Source organism: Bos grunniens, chromosome X (genome assembly GCF_055505025.1).
Source record: "Bos grunniens cultivar Pamir isolate PY7600 chromosome X, Bosgru_T2T1.0, whole genome shotgun sequence".
In the NCBI taxonomy this organism is placed as follows: domain Eukaryota; kingdom Metazoa; phylum Chordata; class Mammalia; order Artiodactyla; family Bovidae; genus Bos; species Bos grunniens.
Genome location: NC_141194.1, coordinates 87,886,380 through 87,913,913, shown reverse-complemented (window position 1 = coordinate 87,913,913; position 27,534 = coordinate 87,886,380). Strand labels below are relative to the sequence as shown.

At 42.5% G+C, this 27,534-nt stretch overlaps 1 protein-coding gene and 1 non-coding gene across 2 annotated transcripts; both read left to right on the top strand.

The window, feature by feature from the left end:
• The first annotated feature begins 348 nt into the window (after window positions 1-348).
• On the top strand, window positions 349-22,785 carry PRPS1 (phosphoribosyl pyrophosphate synthetase 1). The gene is made up of 7 exons (XM_086386690.1): window positions 349-588; window positions 12,440-12,623; window positions 14,398-14,496; window positions 15,616-15,740; window positions 18,718-18,891; window positions 20,973-21,132; window positions 21,718-22,785. The coding sequence occupies exons 1-7, from the start codon at window positions 467-469 to the stop codon at window positions 21,808-21,810; spliced, it is 957 nt and encodes a 318-aa protein (XP_086242816.1). The 5' UTR covers window positions 349-466; the 3' UTR covers window positions 21,811-22,785.
• A 2,696-nt stretch (window positions 22,786-25,481) lies between these two features.
• Window positions 25,482-25,554, top strand: TRNAW-CCA (transfer RNA tryptophan (anticodon CCA)). The gene has a single exon. It is a non-coding gene; the product is annotated as a tRNA-Trp (tRNA).
• Window positions 25,555-27,534: the final 1,980 nt, after the last annotated feature.

Sequence of the window (27,534 nt, the reverse complement as noted above, 5' to 3'; positions counted from 1 at the left end):
CAGGTGCTGAAGGAAAAAAAAAAAAAAAAGCGTGGCTGATTTCCCGCTTGCAGGAAAGATCTGGCCCTACGCGTCACCAGCATCCCTCCACCCTCATCCGAACCCGGGCTTCTAGGCGTTCTGCCCTCCCCAACTGCCTCGCTGCAGGGGGCGGGGCGATTCGTTAGCCTCGCCCCCTTCAGGGCCTCCAGTCAATCCTCGAGACAGTCGGGGGTAGGCGGAACTACAACAAGGACCCGCCCCCCCCGCTAGCGCTCAGCCAATCGGAGAGGGCTGGGTGTTAACTTCCTCTCTGACTCCGCCTACCCAGCGCTGGGCGATTTAGAGCCGCGCACCGGGCGGGAATGTAAGATGGCGGAGTAGAAACGCGAGTGCTTAGTACTGAGTCTCAGGGCCGACTCGGTTCGGGTCTCGGAGGCAGCACCAGTGATCGTTAAGCAAAGAGAGCCTAGGGTAGTTGGCCAAGATGCCGAATATCAAAATCTTCAGCGGCAGCTCCCACCAGGACCTATCCCAGAAGATTGCCGACCGCCTGGGCCTGGAACTGGGCAAGGTGGTGACTAAGAAATTCAGCAACCAGGAGACCTGGTGAGGATGAAGTTGGGACGCCGACCGGCCTCACCTGCCGGAGAGGCCAGGGCAACCGAGGGTAGGGGGATGAGGTCACAGCATGAGTTCCAAAGGGCCGGGTTTGGGGGGAAGGGGCAGCTCTGTGACGAGCGTGCCTCACGGGCTGTTTCCGTTATTTTACCTCTCGCGGGAGGGTCACGTTCATTCTCACTGTGAGGTGGGGTGGAGTCAAGATGGAGCAGGAGGCGAAGCTACTGGGTTTGACGCCAATCGCCGGAGGACCCAACGCGGGGATGGTGGCTTCCTAGAGCGGCTAGAGGGGAAGAACGCCTAGGCTCCGCGGTGGGGACACGTGGCTTTGCCGCTTAGCTGTTGAGCCATCCAGACTGGGTTCTCTTCTGCTCTTAGACCGGCTCGCTTGGGAGATCTTACTGCGTACTGAACCCTCGTGGTGTTTCCCCTAGCGTCTGAGAAGCAGCTTTTCAATTTGAAACCGTGTTGATCGGATTTACTGTTGAGGGAACTTGACATCATGTGCTGAGGGCGCCAAAATTAATACTGAGGACTTCCTTAGATTGGCGAGTGTTGAATTTTCACATCTTTAAACTCGAAGTTAAATCTAGTCGCTTGAATAAAATGATGCGTTAACTGCATCCCGATTGCCAGCATCTTGGTTTGAGCCATCCAGAAAATAATAGGGAACCTTAATTCTGGAATCCTTGATCTTCCCAAGCATAGCTGTTTGTAAAACAGTGCAAAAGCATATTTTTCAGAACCAAAGTCTATCCTGAACTTGCCCTCTTCTAATGTGTGGGGGATTTAAGAAACATTTTTATCCCTGAATATTAAGATAATAGAAGAAAGATAATGGAGTGGAAGGCTGGAAATGCATAGTTAATTGCAATGACTTTTTTGTCATTGCTTTGCTGATTACATTTGCTCCCTCCCCCCACTTCCACCATGCTCCTGAACCTTGGGGCCATCTTAGAGATAACTTGGTCACCAAATCCTTTCAGTACCACTTCCATCTAAATCTAGAATCTTCTGGTTCTGATAAGTGTTTTTCTGTGTTTTGTTGTTACCCTGTTGATCAAGTCAGAGCAGTACCCACAGTCAGTCCTCTATTAAGGGGAAAATTCACACCAAACCTAATGAGTCAGTTAAATTAGTGAAGATTGCCTTGAACATTTTTTCCTAAGTGCTTTTGTTTTCCTTTTCTCTTCCCAAAGTGTAACTTCCCCTGTCCTTTGTAGACCCTGCTGGTAAAAGCATTCATCTGTAGTGGACAGCTTCCTTCTGGATGCTTGATCATCATGCCATTGGTTGTGATGCAAATGATGGTGCAAGCCCTGATGCCCTCTGTAACCAGACAATACCTTAGTCGAAAGGCTCGCCAAGCTGCTGTCTTTAGCTTTAACCACACCATTATGACTCATGGGCTGTAATAAAACGGGACCAGACTTTGCAAGTGGCAGTATAGCTAGGGGACCAGAATGATTTTCATTTGGAGGTTTTTTGTTGTTCCCTAGAGAACTGTGACTATTAAATCTTTTTTCTATGCTTCCAGGAAAAATACAAAGACTTTATTTTCCCTGTGCACCCTCTGCCTAGTGCACCACATCAGAACCTGAGGCTAAATTGGGAGAGGGGAGGAGGAGAACAGTTTAGTGGTCTACTGATTGATTTCTCTAAAATTGTCTGGAGTCCCAGTCTACTGAGACTGAGCTAAAAGGCTGATTTCATTTTTAAATAACCAGACAGTAACATGCTTGGAAACACTGGATAAGATTAAGCACAATGTGGAAAATTGCTGACTGGTTCAGTTGCTTTGTTTCTGGCTTTATCATTAGCTTTTTGGCTCCTTAGATGTTCTGAAATCTTCATTGAACATAATCGAATATGTTGCTGATGGAGCTTCCCCTCACCTCCCTCCCCCAACCTTTGGCTTTTCTGCAGTGCAGAAGTGGTAATTGCTGCCCTGACTCTGGGATCTAAAGGTCATGGACAGGATAGCCCCTACCCACAGTGGGTGCTATGGGTCATTAGATGGGGAACTGCAGAGCCCATCCTCAGATGAGACTGTTTTGCTGCAATTTGGCACAATCTCAGGGGTTGATGCTCTCCTGAGTAGTTTTCTCGTGAAGTCAGGATCATCCTTTGCTGTCCAGTTTTTTTTAATTAATTAATTTTTGATTGCGCTGGGTCTTCCTTGCTGTGAGTGGGCTTTTTCTATTTGCAGCGAGTAGCAGTTGGCAGGGGAGTGGGGTGGGGGCACTACTCTTCATTGCTGTGAACAGACTTCTCATCACGGTGGCTTGTCTTGTTGTCAGAGAAGGGCTTCAGTAGTTGGGGCACATAGACTCAGTTGTTGCAGCTCCCGGGCTCTAGAACGTGGGCTCAGTAGTTGTGGCACATGGGCTTAGTTGCCTCGTGGTGTGTGGTATCTTCTCAGGAGGGATCAAACCGATGTCCCCTGCATTGGCAGGCAGATTCTTAACCACTGTGCCACCAGGGAGTTCCTGCTGTCAAGTTTTTAAGGAGAAACATGCATACATATATGTGGGTGTATGGCACACAGATAGCTATGAAAGAGATTGAGGGTTCCGGCTCTGGAGTCAGAGAAGCTGGATTTGAATCCTAAGCCTTTCTTTGCCTCAGTAATCTCACCTGTAAAATATTATCTACCCAGAGTATTGTGGTGGCTCAGACAGTAAAGAATGTGCCTGCAATGTGGAAGACCTAGGTTTGAAGACCAAGGGAATGGCTCTATAAAACTTTAAAATAATAAATATGGGCTTCCCAGGTGGCTCAGTGATAAAGAATCCAGCTGCCAATGCAGGAGACTCGGATTCCATCCCTGGGTCGTGAAGAACCCTTGGATGGGGAGATAGCAACCCACTCCAGTATTCTTGCCTGGAAAATCCCATGGACAGAGAAGCCTGGTAGGCTACAGTCCATGGGGGTCTCAAAGAGTTGGACATGATTGAGCATACACGTTTTTTAGAGTCTTTTGTGACAATTAAATGAGATGGGAGTAAAATTCTTGGAACATTGTCTTAACAGATTCTCAGTGTTGGTAAGGGATGGTGATGGTATTGCAAAAAATGTGGGGAATATAGGATAAAAGATGTCCCAAATAATTCTACCACCCAAGACAAACGGTTCACATTTGAGTTTATGACCTTCCAGGTGTTTGTGTGTTTATATACTTTTTCAAAAAAGTATGGCATATTGTTTATAGCTTTCTTCACTCAGCACTATATTTTGAACACTTCTCTTAATATTTAGTCTCCATTGTTTTAAATAGCTGTACAGTCTTGTCATGATTTTACTATAATTTTAGATCACCAAGTCCCTATTCAATATTTATAATTTTTGATCTAATGCTTTTAAATGAAAACTCCTGGATCTCTAGAATTACTAGGTTAAAAGGTATACACTACTTTTCAGGCTTTTTAATACTTATTGCCAAATTGATCTCCAAAAAAGTTGAACAAGTTTCTGCTATTAGTAATGGTGATACTAATAATAATAAATACTGAGTGCTTAAAATGTGCTAGTTCCTATGCTGAGTACTTTATACACATTTCACATTTAATCCCCTCAACACTGCTGTAAGAGATTACTCTTACAATCTCCATTTTATGGATGAAGGAACTACGATTCAGAGGGTACCTTGCCCACCTCTGGGGCAAGTCCTTTAATTTTTTTGCTGATACAATATTTATCTGGATTTTGGAACTTCTGAATGTATTAAGTTTTTTACCTGAGGTGTAGTTGACATGCAGTATTTATATAAGGTTTCAGGTGTACAACAAAGTGATAAATAATTTTTTAATGTTATAGTCCATTTATAGTTATTATAAAATGTTGGCTATATTCCCTGTGTTGTACAAATACCCTTTTAGCTTATTTTATACACAGTAGTTTGTACTCTTAATCTCCTACCCTTATCTTCCCCCCTTTCCCTTCTTCATTGGTAACCACTGGTTGGTTCTTTGTATGTGATTCTGTTTCTTTCTTTTTCGGAACTATTTTGGCTGTGTCGGGTCTTAGTTGCAGCATGCAGGCTCTTTGTTGTGGTGCGTGGGCTTAGTTGCCTTGCTGCACATGTGATCTTAGTTCCCCAATCAGGGATCTAACCTGCACTCCCTGCATTGTAAGGCAGATTCTTAACCATTGAACCACCAGGGAAGTCCCCTGGGTCTTTTTCTTTTTTTATTATATGTACTAAATCAGTTCAGTCACTCAGTCATGTCTAGCTCTTTGTGACCCCATGGACTGCAGCACACCAGGCTTCCCTGTCCATCACCAACTCCCGCAGCTTGCTCAGACTCATGTCCATTGAGTCGGTGATGCCATCCAACCATCTCATCCTCTGTCGTCCCCTTCTCCACCTGCCTTCAATCTTTCCCAGTATCGGGGCTTTTCCAATGACAAAACATGGTCCACTGGAGAAGGGAATGGCAAACCACTTAAGTATTCTTGCCTTGAGAACCCCATGAACAGTATGAAAAGGCAAAAAGATATATACTGAATGTTTGGATTCAATTCTCTTCAATATTGTTAAATAACTTTGTTTTATTTGGTTACTCTAGATAGGCTGAAAGGGCGGTGACTAACCTTGGTTACCTAGGATTTTCCTATAGTTAATCCTTGTTTTGCATGTGCCAGCACCCATCTAAATTCTTGAGATTTTCTTAAAAATACCACCAATTAAAAGGCATTTTTAAATTCACTTTATTTTCTGTTTTATGTTTAAATGGAATGGATGGAGCTAGTCACCTGGCCTCCCCAGAACAGCTGAGAGAATCACTGGCCCAAAGCCAATTTGGAGGACATGCCATTAGCTAGGAGAAGGAAATGGCAACCCACTCCAGTATTCTTGCCTGGAGAATCCTGGTGATGGAAGAGCCTGTTGGGCCACCGTCTGTGGGGTTGCATGGAGTCGGACACGACTAAAGTGACTTAGCAGCAGCAGCAGCCATTAGCTAGAGGGAAAGAGCAAGAAGTGTTACCTTTCAGTTGCTAAACCAGGTCTTCCTACCTGGTTTAAAAGCAAACAGGTTTCAGGCACACCATCAATTCTTCTGCCATACATCACTGCCTAACTTATTATCTCTGAGACTTAGAGGAAACCATAAGAATAATATTAAGGTTTTTTGAGGATTCATTGAACTGTTCATTGACCAAGCTGTATAATCTAAGTGTAGTTCCTGGGCTTTTGAAAAAGACTTTATGAAAGTACATCATAGTACTAACTGGAGGAAAAGATTGGTCTTGATTAGTGAGATTGGAATTGCATACCGTAAAACAAGGACAGTGTCCTAATTTACATATGCTACTTTTATTTTTCATATAGTTAAATAACTTTTTCTAGTTATTAAATGCATGTCTGGTCATAACATCCTCCTGTGCTTGAAAGGTAAGTGCTAGTCCTAAGTTTGGCTTTGGGAAACGGCCGCACTGTTGGTTGATTATCCTTAGGTGATATAATACAAAAGTGGTACAAGTTGGCAGTGAAAATTTAATTTTGTAATTAATACCTTGCCTGCTTTCAAGAAAGGTTTAGTGTTTCATGATGCTCACAGGTACAAAAAGTTAGATAAGTACAGCAGAAGCCTATTAGAACAAAGGACTATAGTAACTATGTGAAGAATTTGGCATAAAGTGATTACTGAAGTTTATTTAGTGTTACTTTAACTGTATCCCTTGGCTTCCTGGCAGCCAAAGGGATAAAGGCATAAAGGCTTGTACAGTAAATTATGTAATTTTTATTTTCATAACAATCTTTAGATACTACTTCCAGACACACAATTTTTTGAAGTTTTTGGGTGGGATCCTTAAATAATGATACCCAGTAACATAATGAACAATGTAAGCAATTTTTTATATTGACTTTGATAGTGGAGGCATTTGTTAAAAAGAGATAAGCCACCATGGTGTTAGGTATGTTGCTTTCTGGCCTTATTTGATAAAAAGACAGCTTTAGAGTAGTAGATAATTAGCCTGTCCCTTATACTGTCTTAGATCAATTGTCAAACTGCTCTTTCCTGGCTCCTAATCCAGCAGTCTGACTGGTGAGTGAATGGAGCACAGATGATTCTCTTAGTGTTCTTGACTCAAACGAGAGCCATAGGCTTCCTATACCAGATATGGAAGATCCAATTGGCTTTATGGGCAATCAATGTGCCTGACTTTCATTCTCCCCCAGAGAAGTGGAGAGCTTGGTCTTGGACAAGGAGATGATGTAGTGGGGATGACAGTGGGCAGGACTAAAATTTTCTTGAGTTTTGAAGTTGCTCAGATATTTGAAATACTACTTTGTCAGGACCATAGAGTTGTGCACCATAAAGCATAGAAGGGACTCTTAGCCTGGAACCTCTCAAAGGGCAGGCAGTGTTGGTAAAGGAGATTTGGAAGTACCTTGAAACTCCCTCGGCCTCTTGTTTGGCCCTCCTCAGTGAGGAACTTGCAGAGCAGGCTTAGCTCCACAGGTGTTACTGAATTCTATCCATTTGAGTGGTATTTTTTTAAGTTAACATATAATCAATATAAAAATCAATACATTTAAAATTTTTTTACTGTCTTTACAGGAAGGTATGGTGTTAATATTACTTCGCATCTCAGTTCCCTTCCTCAGTTGCAGTAGCCACATCCAGGTGCTCAATAACCACACGAGGCCAGTGACTCCCACATTGGACAGTAGTGCTCTTGGGCCTACTTTTAGACAACATGCAAGTTGTTCTTCCAGGAAGCTTTCCCTGGTCTCCTCCTGCGTGCCCATTTGAATTTAGAACAGCGTCTCCCGAAAGCAATTTTGGCATTAGCGTAGTTGACGTTGCCGACAGATTTAGTTGTTTCTTTCTTTCTTTTTTAAAAATATTTATTTGATTGCACCAGGTCTTAGTTGTGGCACACAGATGTTCAGTCTTCTTCAGCATGTGGGCTCTTTAGTTGTGCCATGGAGGATCTAGTTCCCTGAGCAGGGATTGAGTATGGGCTCCCTGCATTGGGAGTGTGGACCACCAGGGAAGTCCCTTTAGTTGCTTTTCTTTTTTTTTTTTTTAATAATTTTTAAAATGTATTATTTTTGGCTGTGCTGGGCTCTAGTTGTGCGCGGGCCTCTCATTGTGGTGGTGGAGCCTGGGCTCTAGGCTTTGCAGCTTCGGTAGTTTCAGCAGGTGGGCTCAGTAGTTGTGGTGCGTGGGCTTAGTTGCCCCACCCCATGTGGGGTCTTCCCAGATCAAACTCAAGTCTCTTGCATTGGCAGGCAGATTCTTTACCACTGAACTACCAGGGAAGCCCACATTAGTTGTTTCTTAAGGCTGATCTTGGTGATTAATAGATGTCTGTTCAACTATGTCTTAGGGTCCACAAAATTGATGTTTGGCTCATTATGTTCCTTGGCATCACTGTTTCAGGATCCCACCATAAAATTCTTTGTAGCCATCAAATCCTGGTGAACTCATCAGGTTGTAGTTCCACCCCCATTAAATATCTGTCAGCTGAGTATCTGTTAAAGGGATGAGCAGATCTGTTAAAACCTTTTGAAGAAACATGTTGGACCCACTTACCTCTAGTGTGAGGTGAGTTAGTTTGTGAGGGACAATCAACTGTCTTCTGAATTCACAACAGCAGGCGTGCAGAAGGTTCATATTCTGCCTTAAAGTGAGCAGACTCAAGGGGCATCCTAATCCTGAGTGGTATTCATTCTTTCTTTGTGTTATTGACAATGGCCGGTTGGGCATGACAGATCCGGTTCCTGCCTTCATGGGGCTGGCTTGCATTCTAGTAAGGGTGACAGATAAACAAGTGCGCAAAATACAAGGTGATGAGAAACTGTGATGTGTTCTGCAGAGAATAACCAGGATAATGAGAGAATGCCTGGGGAGAGTCACTTTATTTATTTAACTCAGTTATAGAACATTTCAAACATACCTGCAGAAGTAGAATAAATGATCTTCCTACCTTGCAAGGATGGTACCTTCCTCCCATCACCCAGTTCAGTTTAGTTCATTAGCTCAGTCGTGTCCAACTCTGTGACCCCATGGATTGCAACACGCCAGGCTTCCCTATCCATCACCAACTCCGGGAGCTTACTCAAACTCATGTCCATCAAGTCGGTGATGCCATCCAAGCATCTCATCCTCTGTCGTCCCCTTCTCCTCCTGCCCTCAATCTTTCCCAGCATCAGAGCCTTTTCCAATGAGTCAGTTCTTTGCATCAGGTGGCCAAAGTATTGGAGTTTCAGCTTCAGCATCAGTCCTTCCAATGAATATTCAGGACTGATTTCCTTTCAGATGGACCAGTTGGATCTCCTTGCAGTCCAAGGGACTCTCAAGAGTCTTCTCCAACACTACAACAAACTGTGGAAAATTCTTAAAGAGATGAGAATACCAGACCACCTGACCTGCCTCCTGAGAAATCCGTATGCAGGTCAAGAAGCAACAATTAGAACTGGACATGGAACAACAGACTGGTTCCAAATAGGAAAAGGAGTACGTCAAGGCTGTGTATTGTCACCCTGCTTATTTAACTTATATGCAGAGTACATCATGAGAAACACTGGGCTGGATGAAGCACAAGTTGGAATCAAGATTGCCGGGAGAAATATCAATAATCTCAGATACACAGATGACACCATCCTTATGGCAGAAAGTGAAGAACTAAAGAGCCTCTTGATGAAAGTGAAAAAGGAGAATGAAAAAGCTGGCTTAAAACTCAACATTCAGAAAACTAAGATCATGGCATCTGGCCCCATCACTTCATTGAATATAGATGGGGAAGCAATGGAAACAGTGAGTGTCTATTTTCTTGGACTCTGAAATCACTGCAAATAGTGACTGCAGCCATGAAATTAAAAGACACTTGCTCCTTGGAAGAAAAGCTATGACCAACCTAGACAGCATATTAAAAAGCAGAGACATTACTTTGCCAACAGAGGTCCATCTAGTCAAAGCTATGGCTTTTCCAGTAGTCATGTATGGTTGCGAGAGTTGGACTATAAAGAAAGCTGAGCACCGAAGAATTGATGCTTTTGAACTTTGGTGTTGGAGAAGACTCTTGAGAGTCCCTTGAACTGCAAGGAGATCCAACCAGTCCATCCTAAAGGAGATCAGTCCTGGGTGTTCATTGGAAGGACTGATATTGAAGCTGAAACTCCAGTACTGGTTCAGCAGTTATCAATTCATGGCTAATCTTGTTTCATCTAATATTCCACCTCGCCACACTCCCCATAATTGGATTATTTTGAAGCAAACCTCGATATTCTGTCATATCATCTGCATACATATCATTGACCACAATACCATTTTCTCGCCTAAAACAAATTAACAGTAATGTGGTTTTTTTAACAGTTGCTTGAATTAGTATGCACATAAGGTTCACACAGTGCAATTGGTTGATATTTTTAAAGTCATTTTTAATGTTATAGGTTCTTAAGGAAGTCACTTGTATTAAGATGGTCAGAAATGATATTTTGATTGGAGACCTAAGAAATTAATGAGTTAGTTGCAGGTAGAGCATTCCAGATAGTGGGAATATGTGTGCAAAGGCAGGAAAGGGTGAATCAAGGAATGTAAAGGAAGACGGTTTGACTGATGCCTAGTAAACTGGGGAGAAAATATTTTTCCAGATGAGCTACTACTCAAGTTAACCTCAAACTAGAACTCATTTCTCAGAAAATATTGATACAATCGAACTAGTTTCTTTTGACTTACTACAGAAGTGCCTGTTTTAAGATATATTGGATTGGCCAAAAAGTTCTTTCCATAGAATGTTACAGAAAAACCCGAACGAACTGTTTGGTCAACCCAGTACTTTTATGACCTCAGCTTTCACTGAGGGTTGCAGTAATTTACTCAAGTATACACAAGGTATAACAATACACATTTTGTTAAAATAGAATTTTGAAGTCATCCTAGATTAGCATGGAATTGTAAGAAATAACACAGAGAGATCCTGTGTACCCATTATGCAGTTTTCCCAAGGTTCCCAACTCTAGTTTTTCCAAACTGTAGTTTTCTTGGCTGTTGCTGTTGTATAATGCAACCACAAGATATTGACATTGATAGAGTCAACGAAAAACAAAACCATTCTGTCATCGCAAGGATCCTCCCTGTTGCCCTGTTGCAACCACACCCATTTTTGTCTTCCTCCTCCTCTGTAGATTTCTTTTTTTATATTGCCTTTGTCTGGCTTTGGTATCTGGGTAATAAGTGGCCTCATAAAATGAGTTGCAAAGTATTCTCATCTATTTTCTTGAAAAGATTACGCAAAAATCAGTTTTTATTTATTTATTTGGCTGTGTCAGGCCTTAGTTGGGGCATGTGGGATCTAGTTCCCTGACCAGGGATCTAACTTAGGCCCCCTGCATTGGCAGCTTGGAGTCTTAGCCACTGGACCACCAGGGAAGTCCCCCAAATTCGTGTTAATTCTTTAAATGTTTGGTAAGCTTCTCTTGTAAAGTTATTTTAGGTCAGCCTTTCTAGAGGTTTATCAATTGTATTGATTCCTCCCCCCCCCACCAAGAGCTTTTTGTTTCAGTGGTTTTTCTTTATTGTTTTACTGTTTCATTGGTTTCTGCTCTTATGTCTGATTTCTTCCTTCTGCTTATTTTGGGTTCATTTTGCCCATTTTTCAGTGCCTGAAGGTTTCTCTCCAGATATTCCAGACTAATATGTTTTTGTCTTTGTTTGGACTACTGTGAATTTCAGCATCCCTGTTCTAACTGGTTTCTGGTTTGATTTTTACCATTTGCTTTTATTTTTCTTGCTTTACAATATAAAGTAACCCCATTCTTTTAAAAAGTAGGATCCTTACAACTGTTACTTGGATTGGGAACAAATAAGTTTTAAATAATAATTATCTCTGATATCAGCTTCTGACAATGGAATTATGTCCTGTTGAAGTTTTCCTCTTCATCAGTACAGGTTATTAACTGTTGTGATCTACTTGCTACACAAGCATGCACGTACATATACCCACACACCCCCCTCTCCCCCTCGTCACCTACGATATTAATTGGGGAAATGGTTTTGCTTTGAGGTATCACTGAGGTTATTTTTAAGAAGTTATTTTTGGTAAGGATCCAAGTACAAATATTAAAACTTGCATTTTATAGTAAATAAATATTAAATATTTATAGTAAATAAAATATTTTATTTAAAATAATAAAATATATAATAATAAAATAAAATTTTATTTAAAGTAATAAAATAAAATAAAATAAAATATTAAATATAGTAAATAAAATATTTTACTATTTTATAGTAAAATATAGCTTTACTCCATAATTAGAGTAACTTCCTATGGAATTCTTTTAAAATAAGACTTACTAATTGGACCAGCGTACAGTTAGCATAGAATGAAGGCAAGGACCATGTCTGTTCTCCATCGTGTCCCTGGCACCTAGCACAGTGACTGGCATATGAACATTTGTTCAGTGAACTGCCAGTGTGGTAGACGTGGTACGGTCTTCTGTAGAAGGCATCATTCTAAAACAGTAGTGATTCATTCCTTGTATGAGTTTTCTGATTCCTTTATTATATACTGATGACAGTCATAGATGCTGTATCTAATTTGCATTCACACATATGAAATGAGATACAGCCTGCTTACTGAAATTATGGTCCAATTACTAAGTACCTTAGCCAATTTTTTTCATGTCGTGTCACCTATAAAAACAGGTATAGTACACTGGAGTAAACAGGCAGTACACAGTTTCTGGTACAGGGGCTCCTCCAGGGGAATCTCCTGTAATCCATTCATAGCATACTAGTGGGGAAGCTGTGACTTTTAGACCTTACTGTAGATGTACAGTATAGTGCTTTAAAATCTGTTTTTGTTGTCCTTCCTTTTCCTATAGTGTGGAAATCGGAGAAAGTGTTCGTGGAGAAGATGTCTACATTGTTCAGAGTGGCTGCGGTGAAATCAATGACAATCTCATGGAACTTTTGATTATGATTAATGCCTGCAAGATTGCTTCAGCCAGCCGGGTTACTGCAGTCATCCCATGCTTCCCTTATGCCCGGCAGGATAAGAAGGATAAGGTAGGAGTGGAATCTCTCTCTTTTTTTTTTTAATTCTTTCTTTTCTTAAATCAGGAGAAGCAGGAGCACTTGCCCAAAGTCAAAAAAACCTTCCTTAATTATCAAATGTATGTTTAGAGGATATTATTTTTTTATCTTAGGCATTACCTGATTTTCTAAACAATTGATGTGATTGGTTTGTATAAAGCAACACATTTGCAGTCTGTCTGTTTTATCCCAGTCATACATATGTGACTTTTGGCTAACTCAGTGATATTTTTTTCATTGTATCAGTAAGACTAAGCACAAGCTCCCATGGAGCAGAGTATTTTTTTAAACTGGTAGATCCTCTGGGACCCTCTTGGTTATAGTTGTGACCTCTTCGTATAACTTGAAGTCTGTTACATGAATACACACACGCACACCTCACCTTCTTTGGAGTATTAGAAGATAAAGCATACAGGTAAAACTTTGCTGGTCCATGGTCATTGGTGCCCAAATTTTATTAATATGTACAATACCTGGGAGAAGCCTAGATATTTTTATTTCAATAGAATACAGTGCTGCTAAGACGAAGATCATGGCATCTGGTCCCATCACTTCATGGGAAATAGACGGGGAAACAGTGTCAGACTTTATTTTTTTTTGAGCTCCAAAATCACTGCAGATGGTGACTGCAGCCATGAAATTAAAAGATGCTTACTCCTTGGAAGAAAAGTTATGACCAACCTAGATAGCATATTCAAAAGCAGAAACATTACTTTGCCAACAAAGGTTCGTCTGGTCAAGGCTATGGTTTTTCCTGTGGTCATGTATGGATGTGAGAGTTGGACTGTGAAGAAGGCTGAGCACCGAAGAATTGATGCTTTTGAACTGTGGTGGTAGAGAAGACTCTAGAGAGTCCCTTGGACTGCAAGGAGATCCAACCAGTCCATTCTAAAGGAGATCAGCCCTGGGTGTTCTTTGGAAGGAATGATGCTAAAGCTGAAACTCCAGTACTTTGGCCACCTCATGCGAAGAGTTGACTCATTGGAAAAGACTCTGATGCTGGGAGGGATTGGGGGCAGGAGGAAAAGGAGACAACAGAGGATGAGATGGCTGGATGGCATCACTTACTCGATGGATGTGAGTTTGAGTGAACTCTGGGAATTGGTGATGGACAGGGAAGCCTGGCTTGCTGCAATTCATGGGGTGGCAAAAAGTTGGACATGACTGAGGGACTGAACTGACTGAAGGAGTAGAGTGTAGGACATGGGCCTTGTTATTTTATGGTGCAGTCAGGTGTGTTTACCTGTTATTTAAGGGGATTGAGGTTACTGGAAGTTGGGCCTCCGGATGAGTAAGGGGAGTGGTGTAATTAATAAAATAAAACTATACTTTTCATCCTTTGATGTGCCTTTAAATGTTGACATGTTAGATGTTGTACAGGTTTGAGTATGTATGTCTTAAAAGAGATTTTAATACAATTCTTTCAAAAAAATTTGTATACAGTCTGCCTAATATAAATAATTGAGCATTGGAAAGACTTGAATAGGCTGAAAATATATACATGAAGAAAGTGAAACATTGGGAAGGTTTTTTCTGATGTATGTATCCTGATTTGGAAAAATGATATTCCACTTCCTATTTGTGCCAGATTGTGATGAAGTGAAAATCAGTGGCTATGTCACTTTGTATGAATTTTCTGTTAGCTCAGTGCCTTAAACACAATAGGTATACAATAAATAAATGCTTCCTGAGCAAATGAATTGTTTTTCAGATTGGCTTTTTTTCCTCTTTCCTTCCCTCCATTTAGAGCCGGGCTCCAATCTCAGCCAAGCTGGTTGCAAATATGCTGTCTGTAGCAGGCGCGGATCATATTATCACCATGGACCTTCATGCTTCTCAAATTCAGGTATCATTGGGAGCTAAATATTAGCTTAGGGATTATTAGGGATTAGACATGGGGTTAGAGAGGACTGAATGCTGAAAATCACAGGGAAGCAAAAACTGCCCAAGTACAGCTCAGATAAACTAGACATTGATGACATTTTCAACATCCTCAACTGAAGCATAGTTTATGGTCTTAGTCATGTGGGCTGGTTGTACAGGGAGGCAGTTTGGGATTCTGGGAAGAGCGTAGTAGGCTTTGGCATCAATCTGAGTTTGAATACTGGCTCTGACACTTACAAATTTTGTAACCTTGGGCAGGTTATTTAACTTCTCTGAATACACACTGCTTTGTTATCGTGAGTATCAAACAAGATGTAAAATTCATAGTGAAACACCTGGCTCATGAAAGATATGAAATAAATGGGAGTTGTTATTGTCATCATTAAATTTAGATCTATAGATGTTGGAGCCTACTTTCTAGCATTAAAAGAGTTTGGGGAGCAGAATACTACCTTATAGTTGATACTTTTTAAAGAGACTTTGAAATCATTATCTTTGGAGGCTTCTGGGAATTCAGTGAGATATAGGCCAGATGATTATACAGCCATTTTATAGAAGAGGGACAGATTAGTTGTGAAGTACAACAAATCTGTAGCAACTAGTATTAGAACACAAATCTCCTGACTACTAGTTACTGTGACCATTTATTATAAATGCCTTCCACTAGGTTTATATACCATAGCATCTCTAACTGGTTTACCAGTTAGCTTTGGCTCTCTTAACAAGCCAGCCCAACACTGAGTGGCAGAAGGTAGTAAGTATGTATTACCCTGTGGGTCTGCACATTGGCTGGGTATTTCTGATCTTGGCTGGACTTGGGTGTTTTCCTCAGGAGCTTGTTCATGTGTCTATGGTCAGTTGTGGGTTAGCCGGGGGCTCACTTTGTGGCTGGGCTTTCTTGCACAACCCACACTTTAGGAGTCTGCTTTTACAGTCTGCCATACCAGGCATGTTTTTGGATCAGTTTGAATGTTCCAGTAAAATATTCTTTGGGCAAGTTACTATTCTCTTTGTGTTCATTATTTGTAAATGGAAGAGAAGGAAAACAAGCCAAACTGACCCAGGTTCTTTCTTTCTGCAGGGCTTTTTTGATATCCCAGTCGACAATTTGTATGCAGAGCCAGCGGTCCTCAAGTGGATAAGGGAGAACATCTCTGAGTGGAGGAACTGCACAATTGTCTCACCTGATGCTGGAGGAGCAAAGAGGTATGGTTGAAATTCATATTATTCCCAATGTACTGGGGAAAGTTTTCAGACAGTTGTGTCAGAAAGTGATCTTTTATTGTTGAACTGAGTTTTTCTTTTCTTGAAGTATAGTTGATTTACAGTGTTAAGTTTCAAGTATACAGCAAAGTGGTCTGAAAAAGACTATAAAGACTACATATATATAAAGTCTTTTTCCAATTCTTTTTCAGTATAGGTGATTACAAGATACTGAGAAGCAACAGTTTTTAAGTATTTGGATGTTCTGATAGCTTAGGACACAGGCTGGATATGGTTTTACTCACTCTTTTACTGATCTGAGTCACTGCCTGAAAGATAAGATAGCAGCAGAGGGGCACAAAATAGTCTGGGATCATGGGCTTGACCAAAACCCATTAGTGACTCAGCACTGCAGGGTCAGTGACAGCACTATGACCCATTAGGAGGAGGAGGCAATTTGATTTTCTAATGAATGCCACTTGCTATCAAAACCCATGATGATAGTGAACAAGTAAGCTTTTACATGGACTTCCCCTGTGGCTCAGCGGTAAAGGATCCGCCTTCAATGCAGGAGACATGGGTTCAATCCCTGGGTCAGGAAGATCCCTCAGAGGAGGGCATGGCTACCCACTCTAGTATTCTTGCCTGGAGAATCCCATGGACAGAGGAGCCTGGCAGGCTACAGTCCAGAGGGTCACAAACAGTCGGACACACTGAAGCAGCCTAGCACTCATGCACAAGCTTTTACATATCTCTTAATGTTGTTGGTTAAACCATTTTGATCTTTTGAATTAGAATACTAAGCAGGACGGAAAAGAAAGTGTGGTGATTTTATTTAAGCCAAGCGCTGAACATTCGAAACAAACTGATTGCCAGGGATCGCTAGTTGCAGTGCTTCAGCTCACGTGGTACAGACTAAGAGCTTTTCATTTCCTTAGTGGCTCACTCATTAGTAATGCATTCAGAAGTGTGACACATGTTCTTCTTGTTGTGGAAATAGAATGAAGAGCTACAAAACACAGATGATTAGGAAATGCCAATTCACATCTTTGCAAAAGCCATTCAAATTTTCAATGACTATTTCTCAACGACCTCTTTATTTCAGGAACTTCAACAGAACTGATAAGCTGAGAGCTTGAGTTCTGTTCTCCAGCCAGATGCATGGCTTTGCGAGTCCCTTGTTGTTGCTAGTTACCATCTGTAATACTAGAGATAGAGCCTAAAACACATCCCCTCACAGTGGTTGTCATACTTGTGAAGATCATCTTCTACAGAGACTGAGCAAACAGTCTCATTTGAAATAAGTAATCAAGCACAATTTTCTTTCCAAAGTTGGGTATAGAAAAACTGCCTTCAGTAGATGGTTTATTGCTCCATAATTTTGTTTACTGTTTTCTTTTTTAAATTATTTATTACTGTACTGGGTCTTCATTGCTGCTCTCGGACTTTCTCTAGTTGTGGCAAGTGGGGGCTAGTTGTGCTGTGTGGACTTCTCGTGGTGGTGGCTTCTCTCGTGGAGCACAGGTTCAGTAGTTGTGGTGCGTGGGCTCAGTTGCCCTGAGGCATGTGGAATCTTCCTGGACCAGGGATCCTATCCATGTCCCCTGCATTGGCAGACAGATTGTTAACCAGGGAAGTCCTGTAATTTTCTTTTAGTGATGGAATCTTTTCAAAGTGAGTGGCTATCACATCTGTCTTGGCAGGGTTTGGGGACTAGGTAGAAATGCCTGTGCAGTTGTGACTTGCATGTAGTTCTCCCCTCAAGGATATAGGGAGTGACTTTTTTGAGCCCTTTACACTTTGTCGGTCACTGAGTTTGTTGGCCACTGAGTATGGATGGCTTAGGATGCTTGAACTAAGTGATCATGCATTTGCCTCATCTAAGTAATCATTCCAAGCAGATTGGTAGCTCTTGATGTTATGTGCCTGCACAGTGGGGGTGGAGAGCACACAGGATATGGGTCGTTTAGGTCAGGTGCAGATGCTGCCTAGGTTGTGGTCCAGGTCTTGTCTGTTCTCTATTACATGGTCACAGCTTCTCCCATATTTTGCACAAACTCAAAATATGTGAGCATAGTCACAAGGGAAATAGGACTTGATACTTGGTTGGATCAGCACTACATTAAAAAACAAAGCCCAAAGCACAGGCCTCTTCACATATAACAAGATGGCAGGGTGGAATGTGGCCACAGATGTCACAGGCAGCAGTCATTGCTGATTGAGAGATTACGTGGTACTTTGTCACCAGACAGATTTGTCTTCTATCCCACCTTCTAGTCTGGTTTGTATTACCTTGTAATTTAAACAAAAGGAATTCTGTTTTGATTTGGAAATCCTTTGGTCTGTACAGCAAGATGCCCAGTTTGCCTGCTTAATTGGTATAACTTTCTTTCTAGCAGTCATTAAAGGAACTCCCAAGCTTGGTGTCCAGGTACAGTTGACAATGACAGTTGGTAGATCACTGAACTGAGTGTGATGAGGGCACAACAGAACAGGCTGGGCACTGCTTCTCTCCCCCCAAATTCAGGTTCACTTCTCACCACATTTGCATGTCATAATGGGACCATCTACACTCCTGGCATTAGTTAACCAAGTCGTATATCTCTCCACTTCTGCTGCCAGTCCAGTAAATGAACATGCCCTAGCATTCATTATACTGCTTCCTGGGATTGGTGAGAATTGTCTATCTCCTACTGTAACCCAGAGTGAATTTTAATCTAAGTTTGACTAATAATTCATAAACTGCTCTTAGGATGTGGGAGGCATCTACATCTTGGAGTATGGAGGCATTAGTCTATGAAACCCAATTTGTGATGCCAATTAATTGCAGTTACTTTCTTCCAACCCTGGGACCTGTTGAGTTTCATGGAGTATTCTCACCTAGAAAATAAGTCCGTCCTTTAGTTCCTTTCTTTGTCTTAAGATACACACACACAGTGGTTTTAAGTGAGGTTTTACCTGTGAATACCCTATGTTGCAGAGTGACTTCCATCGCAGACCGGTTGAATGTGGACTTTGCCTTGATTCACAAAGAACGGAAGAAGGCCAATGAAGTGGACCGCATGGTGCTCGTAGGAGACGTGAAGGACCGTGTGGCCATCCTCGTGGATGACATGGCTGACACTTGTGGCACAATCTGCCATGCAGCTGACAAGTGAGTGCCTGCTGGTGGGGCTGGGCGCTGGACGTGAAAAACTACTGCCTGACTGCCCTAAGCCTGTTGATTTTCTTTGCAACTCAGTTTAGGGAATTCTAACTGACTGTTTTGTCACCCTAGGCTTGAATTGCAATGCATGTAAATTGATGAGTATTCTTACTTTTTTTTCTCTAGTTTCTTAGTTTTATTTTTCCTTGTTATTGTGCTAGACTGTATACAACATGAAATTTGACATTTTAACTTTTTTTTTTGGGGGGGGCGGTGTCGTGCAGCTTGTGGGATTTTAGTTCTCTGACCAGGGATTGAACCCATGCTCACAGCACTGAAAACAGAGTCCTAATCACTGGATTACCAGGAAATTCCCCATTTTAATCATTTTTAAGTGTGCAGCTCAGTGACATTAGTTATAGTCACAATGTTGTGCAACTATCACCACTGTATTTCCAAAAAACTATCTTATCTCTCTGAGTATTGTACTTTTTTTTGACCATATTTTGTGGCTTGTGGGATCTCAGTTTCCTGACCAGGGATTGAGCCTGTGCCCTCGGCAGTGAAAGTGTATGGAGTCCTAACCACCAAACTGCCAGGGAATTCCCTGAGTAATCTACTTTTGATAGTTCTTTAAAAGAGGTTAAGGTAAGAAATCCAGAGTCCTGAGCAGACAGAAATACATTCCCATTTTCATATTTTATCTAAGCTGAAAGCCCTGGCCTTACCTCTAGACCATTTTGCTGCTACTTCCTTCATTCTTACTCCTTCTCATCGTTTGCCTGCACTGTTCTGAACTACCTTGCCTCTCTTCTCTGCTGCCATTCACCAGTCTCTTACCTCCCAGTCCATTTTTCACATTGCTGCCCCACTGGCTTATCTTCCTAAAACTAGATTCCACTCATGCCTCCTTTAAAACTGTAAGTGGCTACCCATTGCTTATAATCCAAGTCACTATGGACAGCATTGTTTCTCATAATTTTTAAAAATCTCATATATATTTGTTGTTGTTTAATTGCTAAGCCGTGTCTGACTCTTTTGCACCCCCATGGGCTGTAGCCTGCCAGGCTCTTCTATCCATGGGATTTTCCAGGCAAGAATACTGGAGTGGGCTGCAATTTTCTTCTCCAGTGTGTGTGTGTGTGTGTATATATGTGTATATATATATATGTGTGTGTGTGTGTATGTGTGTGCTAAAAACAAAACTTGTATGTGGAGTGATTTCCTGGCTTGGATCCTGGAGTATGCATTTATAAAACTCCTTTTATCATATTAGTAAGATAATGCTAATTGCTCATAACAGATCAGCTCCCTTAACACAGTAAAGTTACTTGTTCATGGTATTCTCCAGTGCAAGTATGCCCCTTTCAGTCTTATGGCATTGCATCTTTAACATTTCCATTGTGGCCAGCCAGAAAGGGAAAAGAGCATGGAGGATCATCCATGGGAAGTTTTTTATAAGAATCTGTCCACATTTAGATAGCCAGAAGTAAGTCACTTGGCTATACCTAACTATGCAAGGGAGGCTGGGAAGTGTCCAGCTGTGTACTAGAAAGAAGAGACAGATTTTGTTGAGCATAGCTGTCTGTGCCACAGTCCTTTTACACTAATCCAAACCTATTCAGATAAGTTATTGACTGAACTGTATCACCCGAAAATTCAACCCTAACCCCCAGTGTGATGGTATTTGGAGATGGGACCTTTGGGAGGTAATTAGGTTTAGGTGAGGGCATGAGGGTGGGGCCCTCATGATGATATTGGTGTCCTTATAAGCAGAGACACCAGAGAGCTCTTCCCAACCTCATTCCTCCTCTCAATCTGTGCACACAAAGAGATCACATAAGCACATAGTGAGATGGCCACCAACAAACCAAGAGAAGAGGTCTCAGAACAAAACCTACCTTGCTGGCCCCTTGATCTTAGACTTCCCAACCTCCAGAAACAAGCGAGAAATAAAATTCAGTGTAAGTCATCCAGTCTGTGGTATTCTGTTATGGCAGTGCAAGCTGACTAAAACATTCCTCTTCACTAACTTTGGTTTTATAGTAACAAGTAAGATTACTCCTAATCAACTCTCCTTTTTCCTCTAGACTTCTCTCAGCTGGAGCCACCAGGGTTTATGCTATCCTGACTCATGGAATCTTTTCTGGCCCAGCCATTTCTCGTATTAATAATGCATGCTTTGAAGCAGTAGTAGTCACCAATACCATACCTCAGGAGGATAAGATGAAGCATTGCTCCAAAATACAGGTGAGACTGAGATTCTTGCAAAACAAGACTCCCCTGAGTATTTAGGAGGTGATTACATGTGTTGAATTAGGTGTCTGGGTGGGTTCTGAAGATTTCCTCCATTGCTCTCAAGGGTTAACCATTAGGATCTGTGACCCAAAAGGAAGGATCATGTGTCTAAAAATTCAAACAGCTTGACCTCAGACTCTCTGGAGGATGGAACCCAGAATTTTGTGTTCTAACAGACTCTCCCAGTGTTTGTGATGCACATCAGGTCCATGCTTTACCGTTTGTGTGTGTCACTCTTGTCTGTCAGCCCCTGCAAACATAATGTGAAACCTTCAAACTGGTTTTTAAATGCCAGCCCACCGCCATCTTGGTGAGTCAAGAGTGTTTCCTCCATTAGCATTTTGACTCTTTCTTAAGCGGTTGGTTATATTTAAAATGTGAGTATGAAGAGCAGCTGGTTGTGGGCTCACTTGGGGAAACAGCACAGTGCACAGTCTTAAGAGGAAGGACCCTCATTGGGCTGCTCATCAGTGTCTGCAATGACCAGTCAATCATCTCTGTCTGTATACTAACCCGATGCTCCCCTTGCCTTCCTAGGTGATTGACATCTCCATGATCCTCGCAGAAGCCATCAGGAGAACTCACAATGGAGAATCCGTCTCCTATCTGTTCAGCCATGTCCCTTTATAATAGAATAACTCCTGAGGCTTTTCAAAAATAAAGTGAGCCTCACCCCTTGTTTTTTTCTTTGGTATTTGATGAAAAATCCAGCAGAAGACCCAGCTTGTTGCAGTGTAGCTTTCTACATCCCTCATCAGTTATATGAGCGTTACTACTATTGTGTTGGCCAAAAAGTTCATTTGGGTTGTTCCTTAACAGCTTATGGGAAAACCTGAATGAACTTCTTGGTCAACCAAATACGTTAGAGAAATATAGAGTGACATTAGCCGCTGGGATTTTCTACCTGTATTGTCTCATCCTGGCTTCTTTGATCTTGTGAGCCTTGCAGCTTTAACTGTTCGGCTGCTACAAGATGTTGGACTTTGGAAAGCTTTTTGTAGAGTGTCCAAATATGTTTGGGGAAGCTCAGACTACTTTGTATGTGAATGCTTCAGCACACCCACCCCCCTGCAATGTGTGATAAGTTCTCTAAAGTCTGTACTAAATTATAAAAGAACCTAGGGCAACCTGAACCCAGATCTGGTTGCTGAGCCCCTGTAGGCTGGAGAAGCCCTAGGGCAGGACCCTGAGGGGAAGCAGCCCACCATAGAGCAAATGCTTCTTGGGAGGAAAAAGCCTGATCCATCACCCTTTGCTTGGATTCTGTTACTTGGATTCTTTTTTGTCCCTATTCCTTTCCATTTGGCCTGATCTTCTATCCACTTGGTCCCAAGTGATTGTTGTGCCATCATTTTCTGGAAAGCAAACTCAATTCCTGCTCTATGATCTGTAACATTAACATGAGATGATTTTGCTGTAGCTTGATCTTCCTTAGCCCACTACCACTGTGGTGTAGTGCCTTTTGATTAATTTAACTGTTTATCATCTTTCTTCTTTGGATCTATTTGGCCTCTCAAATGACCTGAGATTTCTGTTTAAAAAAAGTTGGTATTACTGTCTCTTGTAGAAGAAACTAATAAAGTTATCTCTTTGATTGTGGGTCTATATCTGTACTGGTCTCCCTGCTGAAGCTTTGGTTTAGGTGTCTTGGCCGCCCAATCATGGTTCTTACTTCTTTGTTTCCAAGCTGTTAACTGTATTGTTAAGCCAAGAATAGACACAGCTGCACTTTTCTTCAGTTATAAGAATTGAAGATGCCTGGGGTTAATTGAGAACTAGGTATAGTGTAATTCTTCGCATTATACCTGAGTTGTAGGCTGTATATGCCTGTTGGATCTCTGGTTCTTAATCCTGATGATAGGAATTAGGTCTTTTCTTAGAGGAAGAGAGTAGTTTTTATAATTTATTCATTTTTGAGCCAGTTTTGCCGAATGTGGTTAAAACTTCCCTCCATCTGTAGTTGACACACATTTAGCATTTAATTTCAGCTCTTCTAATTATAATGCATTCCAAAATGTTACATGAGGGTTTTGTGTGTGAGTGTGTGTGTGCATCATCAAATAAGCGCACTGACTTTTTGGGAAACTAAATGCTTCTAGAGCTTTGTGAAGGGTGCTGCCTTGTCTTTGAAGCCTGGTTTGGCTTTTGTTTTTGTTTTATATTGAATATCAGGGTATTTACAATGATCTTTTGGAAAAAGTGATTCAAAAGGGAACCAAATTGAGCTGTGAAATGTGTTCCTCTGACCCTCTAGGCCTCTTCTATTTCAGGTCTTTGCTCTGGGGCCAGCTGACGTGGAACACTGATGCCATAAATTGCTGATTCTGCTATTTCTTGAAGTATTGGTTCAGTGAATCAGGGTTTGCTAGGTCAGAATTTTTTTGACATCAAGACCCTCTTCTCTGGGCCTTGGGCAATCCAGTTTCTAGGATGAGGTTTTGAGGCCCTCAAGAAAGGCCCTTAGCCCCCATCTTTGATTCCTATGCCTGAGGGAAGGTCAAGATTCAATTCCCTGTGACACCCAGCAGTGCCTGAAGTACTGCCAGGACTGTTTTTTCCCTCCAGTGAGAGAGTCCCAAGTGTCCTGGATGGCAAGCAGTTCTTAACTGGAGAACAGTAGCAGGAACAGGCCTGGAGGGGCCAGGGAGGAGGCACAAAAGCTGAATGGAGTTGCAAGGAAAGCACAGTTTAGAAGAAACTGTAGCCTTAATAGCTTTGTAATTACTTCTGAGCAAAAGACATCACCAGGTTTAATTTCACATGCCCTCACCTCCCCTTACCCTTAGAACCAGAGAAAAGGAGATTACTTAGACCAAGGCTGAACTGGGCAACTCTCAAACCTAATGTCTTTATCAGAGGTTTATTTCATCTCAAGTTGGGGCTTTTCCAGATTTGAAATAAAAGCATTTTCTGCTCGAGTTTTTTTAACTTGCCCATCAATAGTATGTAGCCCTTAACCTGAGGGTTATTAGAATCATGTAAAAGTTGAAATTAAAGAAAAAGCTCTCCTATTAACTTGCCCTCCTACCATCTCGCTCTTGGTTGTGGGGGAGGGGGAAGAGACCTCCAGAAAGAAGTCACGTTGTGGGCTGTGGGGGCAGGATAGAAAGCACTGTATTGCCACCCCGAGGCCCCACTGCTTGGACTGGAGACCACTAAAAGTGTAAGTACCCTATTTGCAAGAATAGCCCTTATGTCCGCGGTCAGAAATTGGAGCCAGCCCCCTACCCTGGCTTGAATCTGCACCTCCAGTCTTAAGATGGATGCTTCTTCAGCCCTGATGATTGGCTCTTGCAGCCCTGAGCCCCAGTCTCCTCTGTGTCTGGTTTTCCCTTGCCCCGCCTTTGCCAGGGATTCATTTTCATTACCATGAAAAAAGGCACAGGCCTTTTTCAACCTGTGCATCAAGGACCAAAAGAGGTCCTTATAGGAGGGCCCTGTGTCTGGGATCCTCTAAGGATTGCAAAGGGGCTTCCCCTGGTGGCTCCGTGGTAAAGAATCCGCCTGCCATTGTAGGAGACGGGTTTTTAAATTATTGGTTTGGCTGTGCTGGGTTTGAGTTGTGGCACGCAGAATCTTCTATCTTTGTTGCAGTGTGCAGGATCTTTAGTTGTAGCATGTGAACTCTGAGTTGTGGTATGTAGGATCTAGTTCCCTGACCAGGGTTCAAACCCAGGCCCCTTGCATTGGGAGCGTGGAGTCCTCGCCACTGGACCACAAGGGAAGCCTGAAACAGGTTCTTTTGACAGTCATGATTGAAACGGAGCTACAGCTAAAGATTCTTCCTCCTGCTTTATTCTTTGGCTAGGTTTTGAGGCTTGTTTTCTCTTGGGCTTTTCTTGCAAGTCTTACACGCCTTGTTTAAAAATAAAGCAAATTCTCCAAATTATGACAGATTTTTGATGACTTGATGTTCTGTAAAATCTTGCTTGGTTCAAATATTTCTTCTAAAAAATCACCTTTTCCAAAGTCTAGGTCTTGGTAGGACAACTGCAGGGGAGTTAAGATGCTAATAGGTATGTTCAGATCCCTTGTACTAGGCACACATGAGAGTTAGGATCCATCAGGCCTTGCCATTGGTTCTTGGGTTGCCCTTCTGGGGTGATTTCTGCTGGGACAAGTGATGTTAGCTGCCTCAGACCTTTATGCTGTTAAGAAAAACCTGTTGTTAGAAAAACTTATTTCAGGGATAAAATTGAATGTAAGGCCGGGTGTTGTCGAATCTCAAGGAAATTGCAGTGTAAAGTCAGTTTCTCATAAATCTGATAACCAGGAGACTGATTTGAGGTAACATTGGGGCTTTCCTGGTGGCTCAGAGGTTAAAGCGTCTGCCTCCAATGCAGGAGACCCAGGTTCGATCCCTGGGTCGGGAAGATCCCCTGGAGAAGGAAATGGTAACCCACTCCAGTATTCTTGCCTGCAGAATCCCATGGATGGAGAAGCCTGGTAGGCTACAGTCCACGGGGAAAGAGTCGGACACGACTGAGCGACTTTACTTTCACTTTCTTTTGGTTCATTTGGATGGTGGTGGGCCCACTGTATGCTTTTTTCTTTTGGCTGCACTTTGTGGCTTGCAAGATCTTAGCTCCCCAACAAAGGATTGGACCCAGGCCCGGCAGTGAAAGAGCTGAGTCCTAACCACAGGACCACCAGGAATCCCCATGAGTGTATGTTTTTGTTTTTGTTTTTATTGGAAGATAATTGCTCTACAATGTTGTGTTGGTATCTGCCATACATCAGCATGAATCAGTATAAATACTTCCCCTCCCTCCCTCGAGTGTATGTTAATGAGAAGGATTGAAATGAAGGGCGGGAGATACAGAGGGTGATATCAACCTACAGAGGTTAAAAGAAGCAAGGGTAGGGTTCTTTCCTTAAAGCTTTCAGGAAGTTGAATTGGCCTCTAAGATTGCAAAGGCCTTGCAGGGGCTGAACAGGCCCTGCTGCTTCTCCCTTCCCGAGGCTGCTTTCCTGTCTCAGCACTGAGGGCCTGTCTACCACCTTCCATTCCCCCAACCCCCATTCTCCTGCCTGGATGCCCTTAGTCTCTGATGTTCCTAAGGACATTGATTATGCCATGAAGGTCTTTAGGCCCTGTGTTTTTGAGTATGTTCCCTTGGTTTTTAGATTCCAGAATGAAAGGAAAGGAAACCCAGAGGGGCAGGGAAACTTTCCATCCCAACCCTTGGTAACCTTACCCGCCCCAGAGCCTCAGAAAGCTGGCTGGCTCCTCTTCCAGCTGAGTCCCTGTGGCTAGCTCCTCTTCCAGCTGATCCTCTTTGCTGCTGATCTATTATATGCCCCCCCAGTGACAGCTCACTGTCCCCAGCCCCATGCCCCGAGGGAGACCAAAGCCAGCCATCAGAGTCTGACTGTTCATCTTTCCCTTTCCCCGAGGTCTTTTCCCCAGCACATTTCTTCAGTAGCTAGGCAGCCACCTGTGAAAAACAGAAGGGGCGGGAAGGGGAACTTCCAATCCAGTGTTAAGACCACACAGCCAAATGCAGGGGGCATGGGTTTGATCTCTGGTCAGGGAACTGATTCCCACATTTCTCACAGCATGGCCAAAAAGTAAAAATTTTAAAAGGTAAAGAGTGACATGTTGAAAAAAAAAAACGGAGGGGAAGGCTCCTTTTGAAACAAAAATGTCTGAAGCCCTGCAGAGTGACAAGAAGCCTTTTTCCCATTCCTCTCTGTCCTTCGTTTTTTCAACTGGCTCAGTTCTGTGTCTGTATTCTCCAAGTTCACCTCCACACCTGCTGTTCCAGCCAGGTCTTGTCACTTCACCCATACAGTTGCCATGAGCTCACACACATACTGGGGTTTCGATTCATGGTTTGAATGTAAAAACAGGACAGTCAGCCTTGTCCATTTCACCCGGGCAATACACAGAGCAGTAAGTCAGCCTGGAGCCACTCCACTGAACTGTAGTTCTCATCCTCAAAGTTCTTGGGGTAGGGCCTCTGATGACAGGGGTTGGGGACTTACTATGCAGGAGGGCTGCAGCCATGGGGAGAGCTGCTGAAGCCTGGCTTGAGGAGGATTCCCCCTCCCATCCTTTTCCTGCAGCCGTCTCCCACGGGGCCTGTTACTACTACTCAGCTGCCACCAGGGGGAGCCAAACCTGCTTAGGGCTCTAAGCACCTGCTAAGAGCTTAGAGCTCTCCAGGTCCCCTCTTTCCCTTTATGTCGCCAGCAGTCAGGGTGACAACACGGTGCTCAATTCTCACTCATTCAGCAGACAGGAAAGTGCACACAGTGTAAGCACATTCCAAGTGCTGTGCTAGATGCTTAGAACTCAGAAAGGAAACTCTTATTTACCCGAAGCACTTGTCTAGAGGGTGAAATAAGGCA

Excerpts from the sequence above, each read along its gene's own strand:
- PRPS1 (XM_086386690.1), top strand. The coding sequence starts at position 467 with ATGCCGAATATCAAAATCTTCAGCGGCAGCTCCCACCAGGACCTATCC. Across the intron at positions 18,892-20,972 it reads ATCTGCCATGCAGCTGACAA|ACTTCTCTCAGCTGGAGCCA; the intron begins GTGAGTGCCTGC and ends TTTTTCCTCTAG. Across the intron at positions 21,133-21,717 it reads AGCATTGCTCCAAAATACAG|GTGATTGACATCTCCATGAT; the intron begins GTGAGACTGAGA and ends TTGCCTTCCTAG.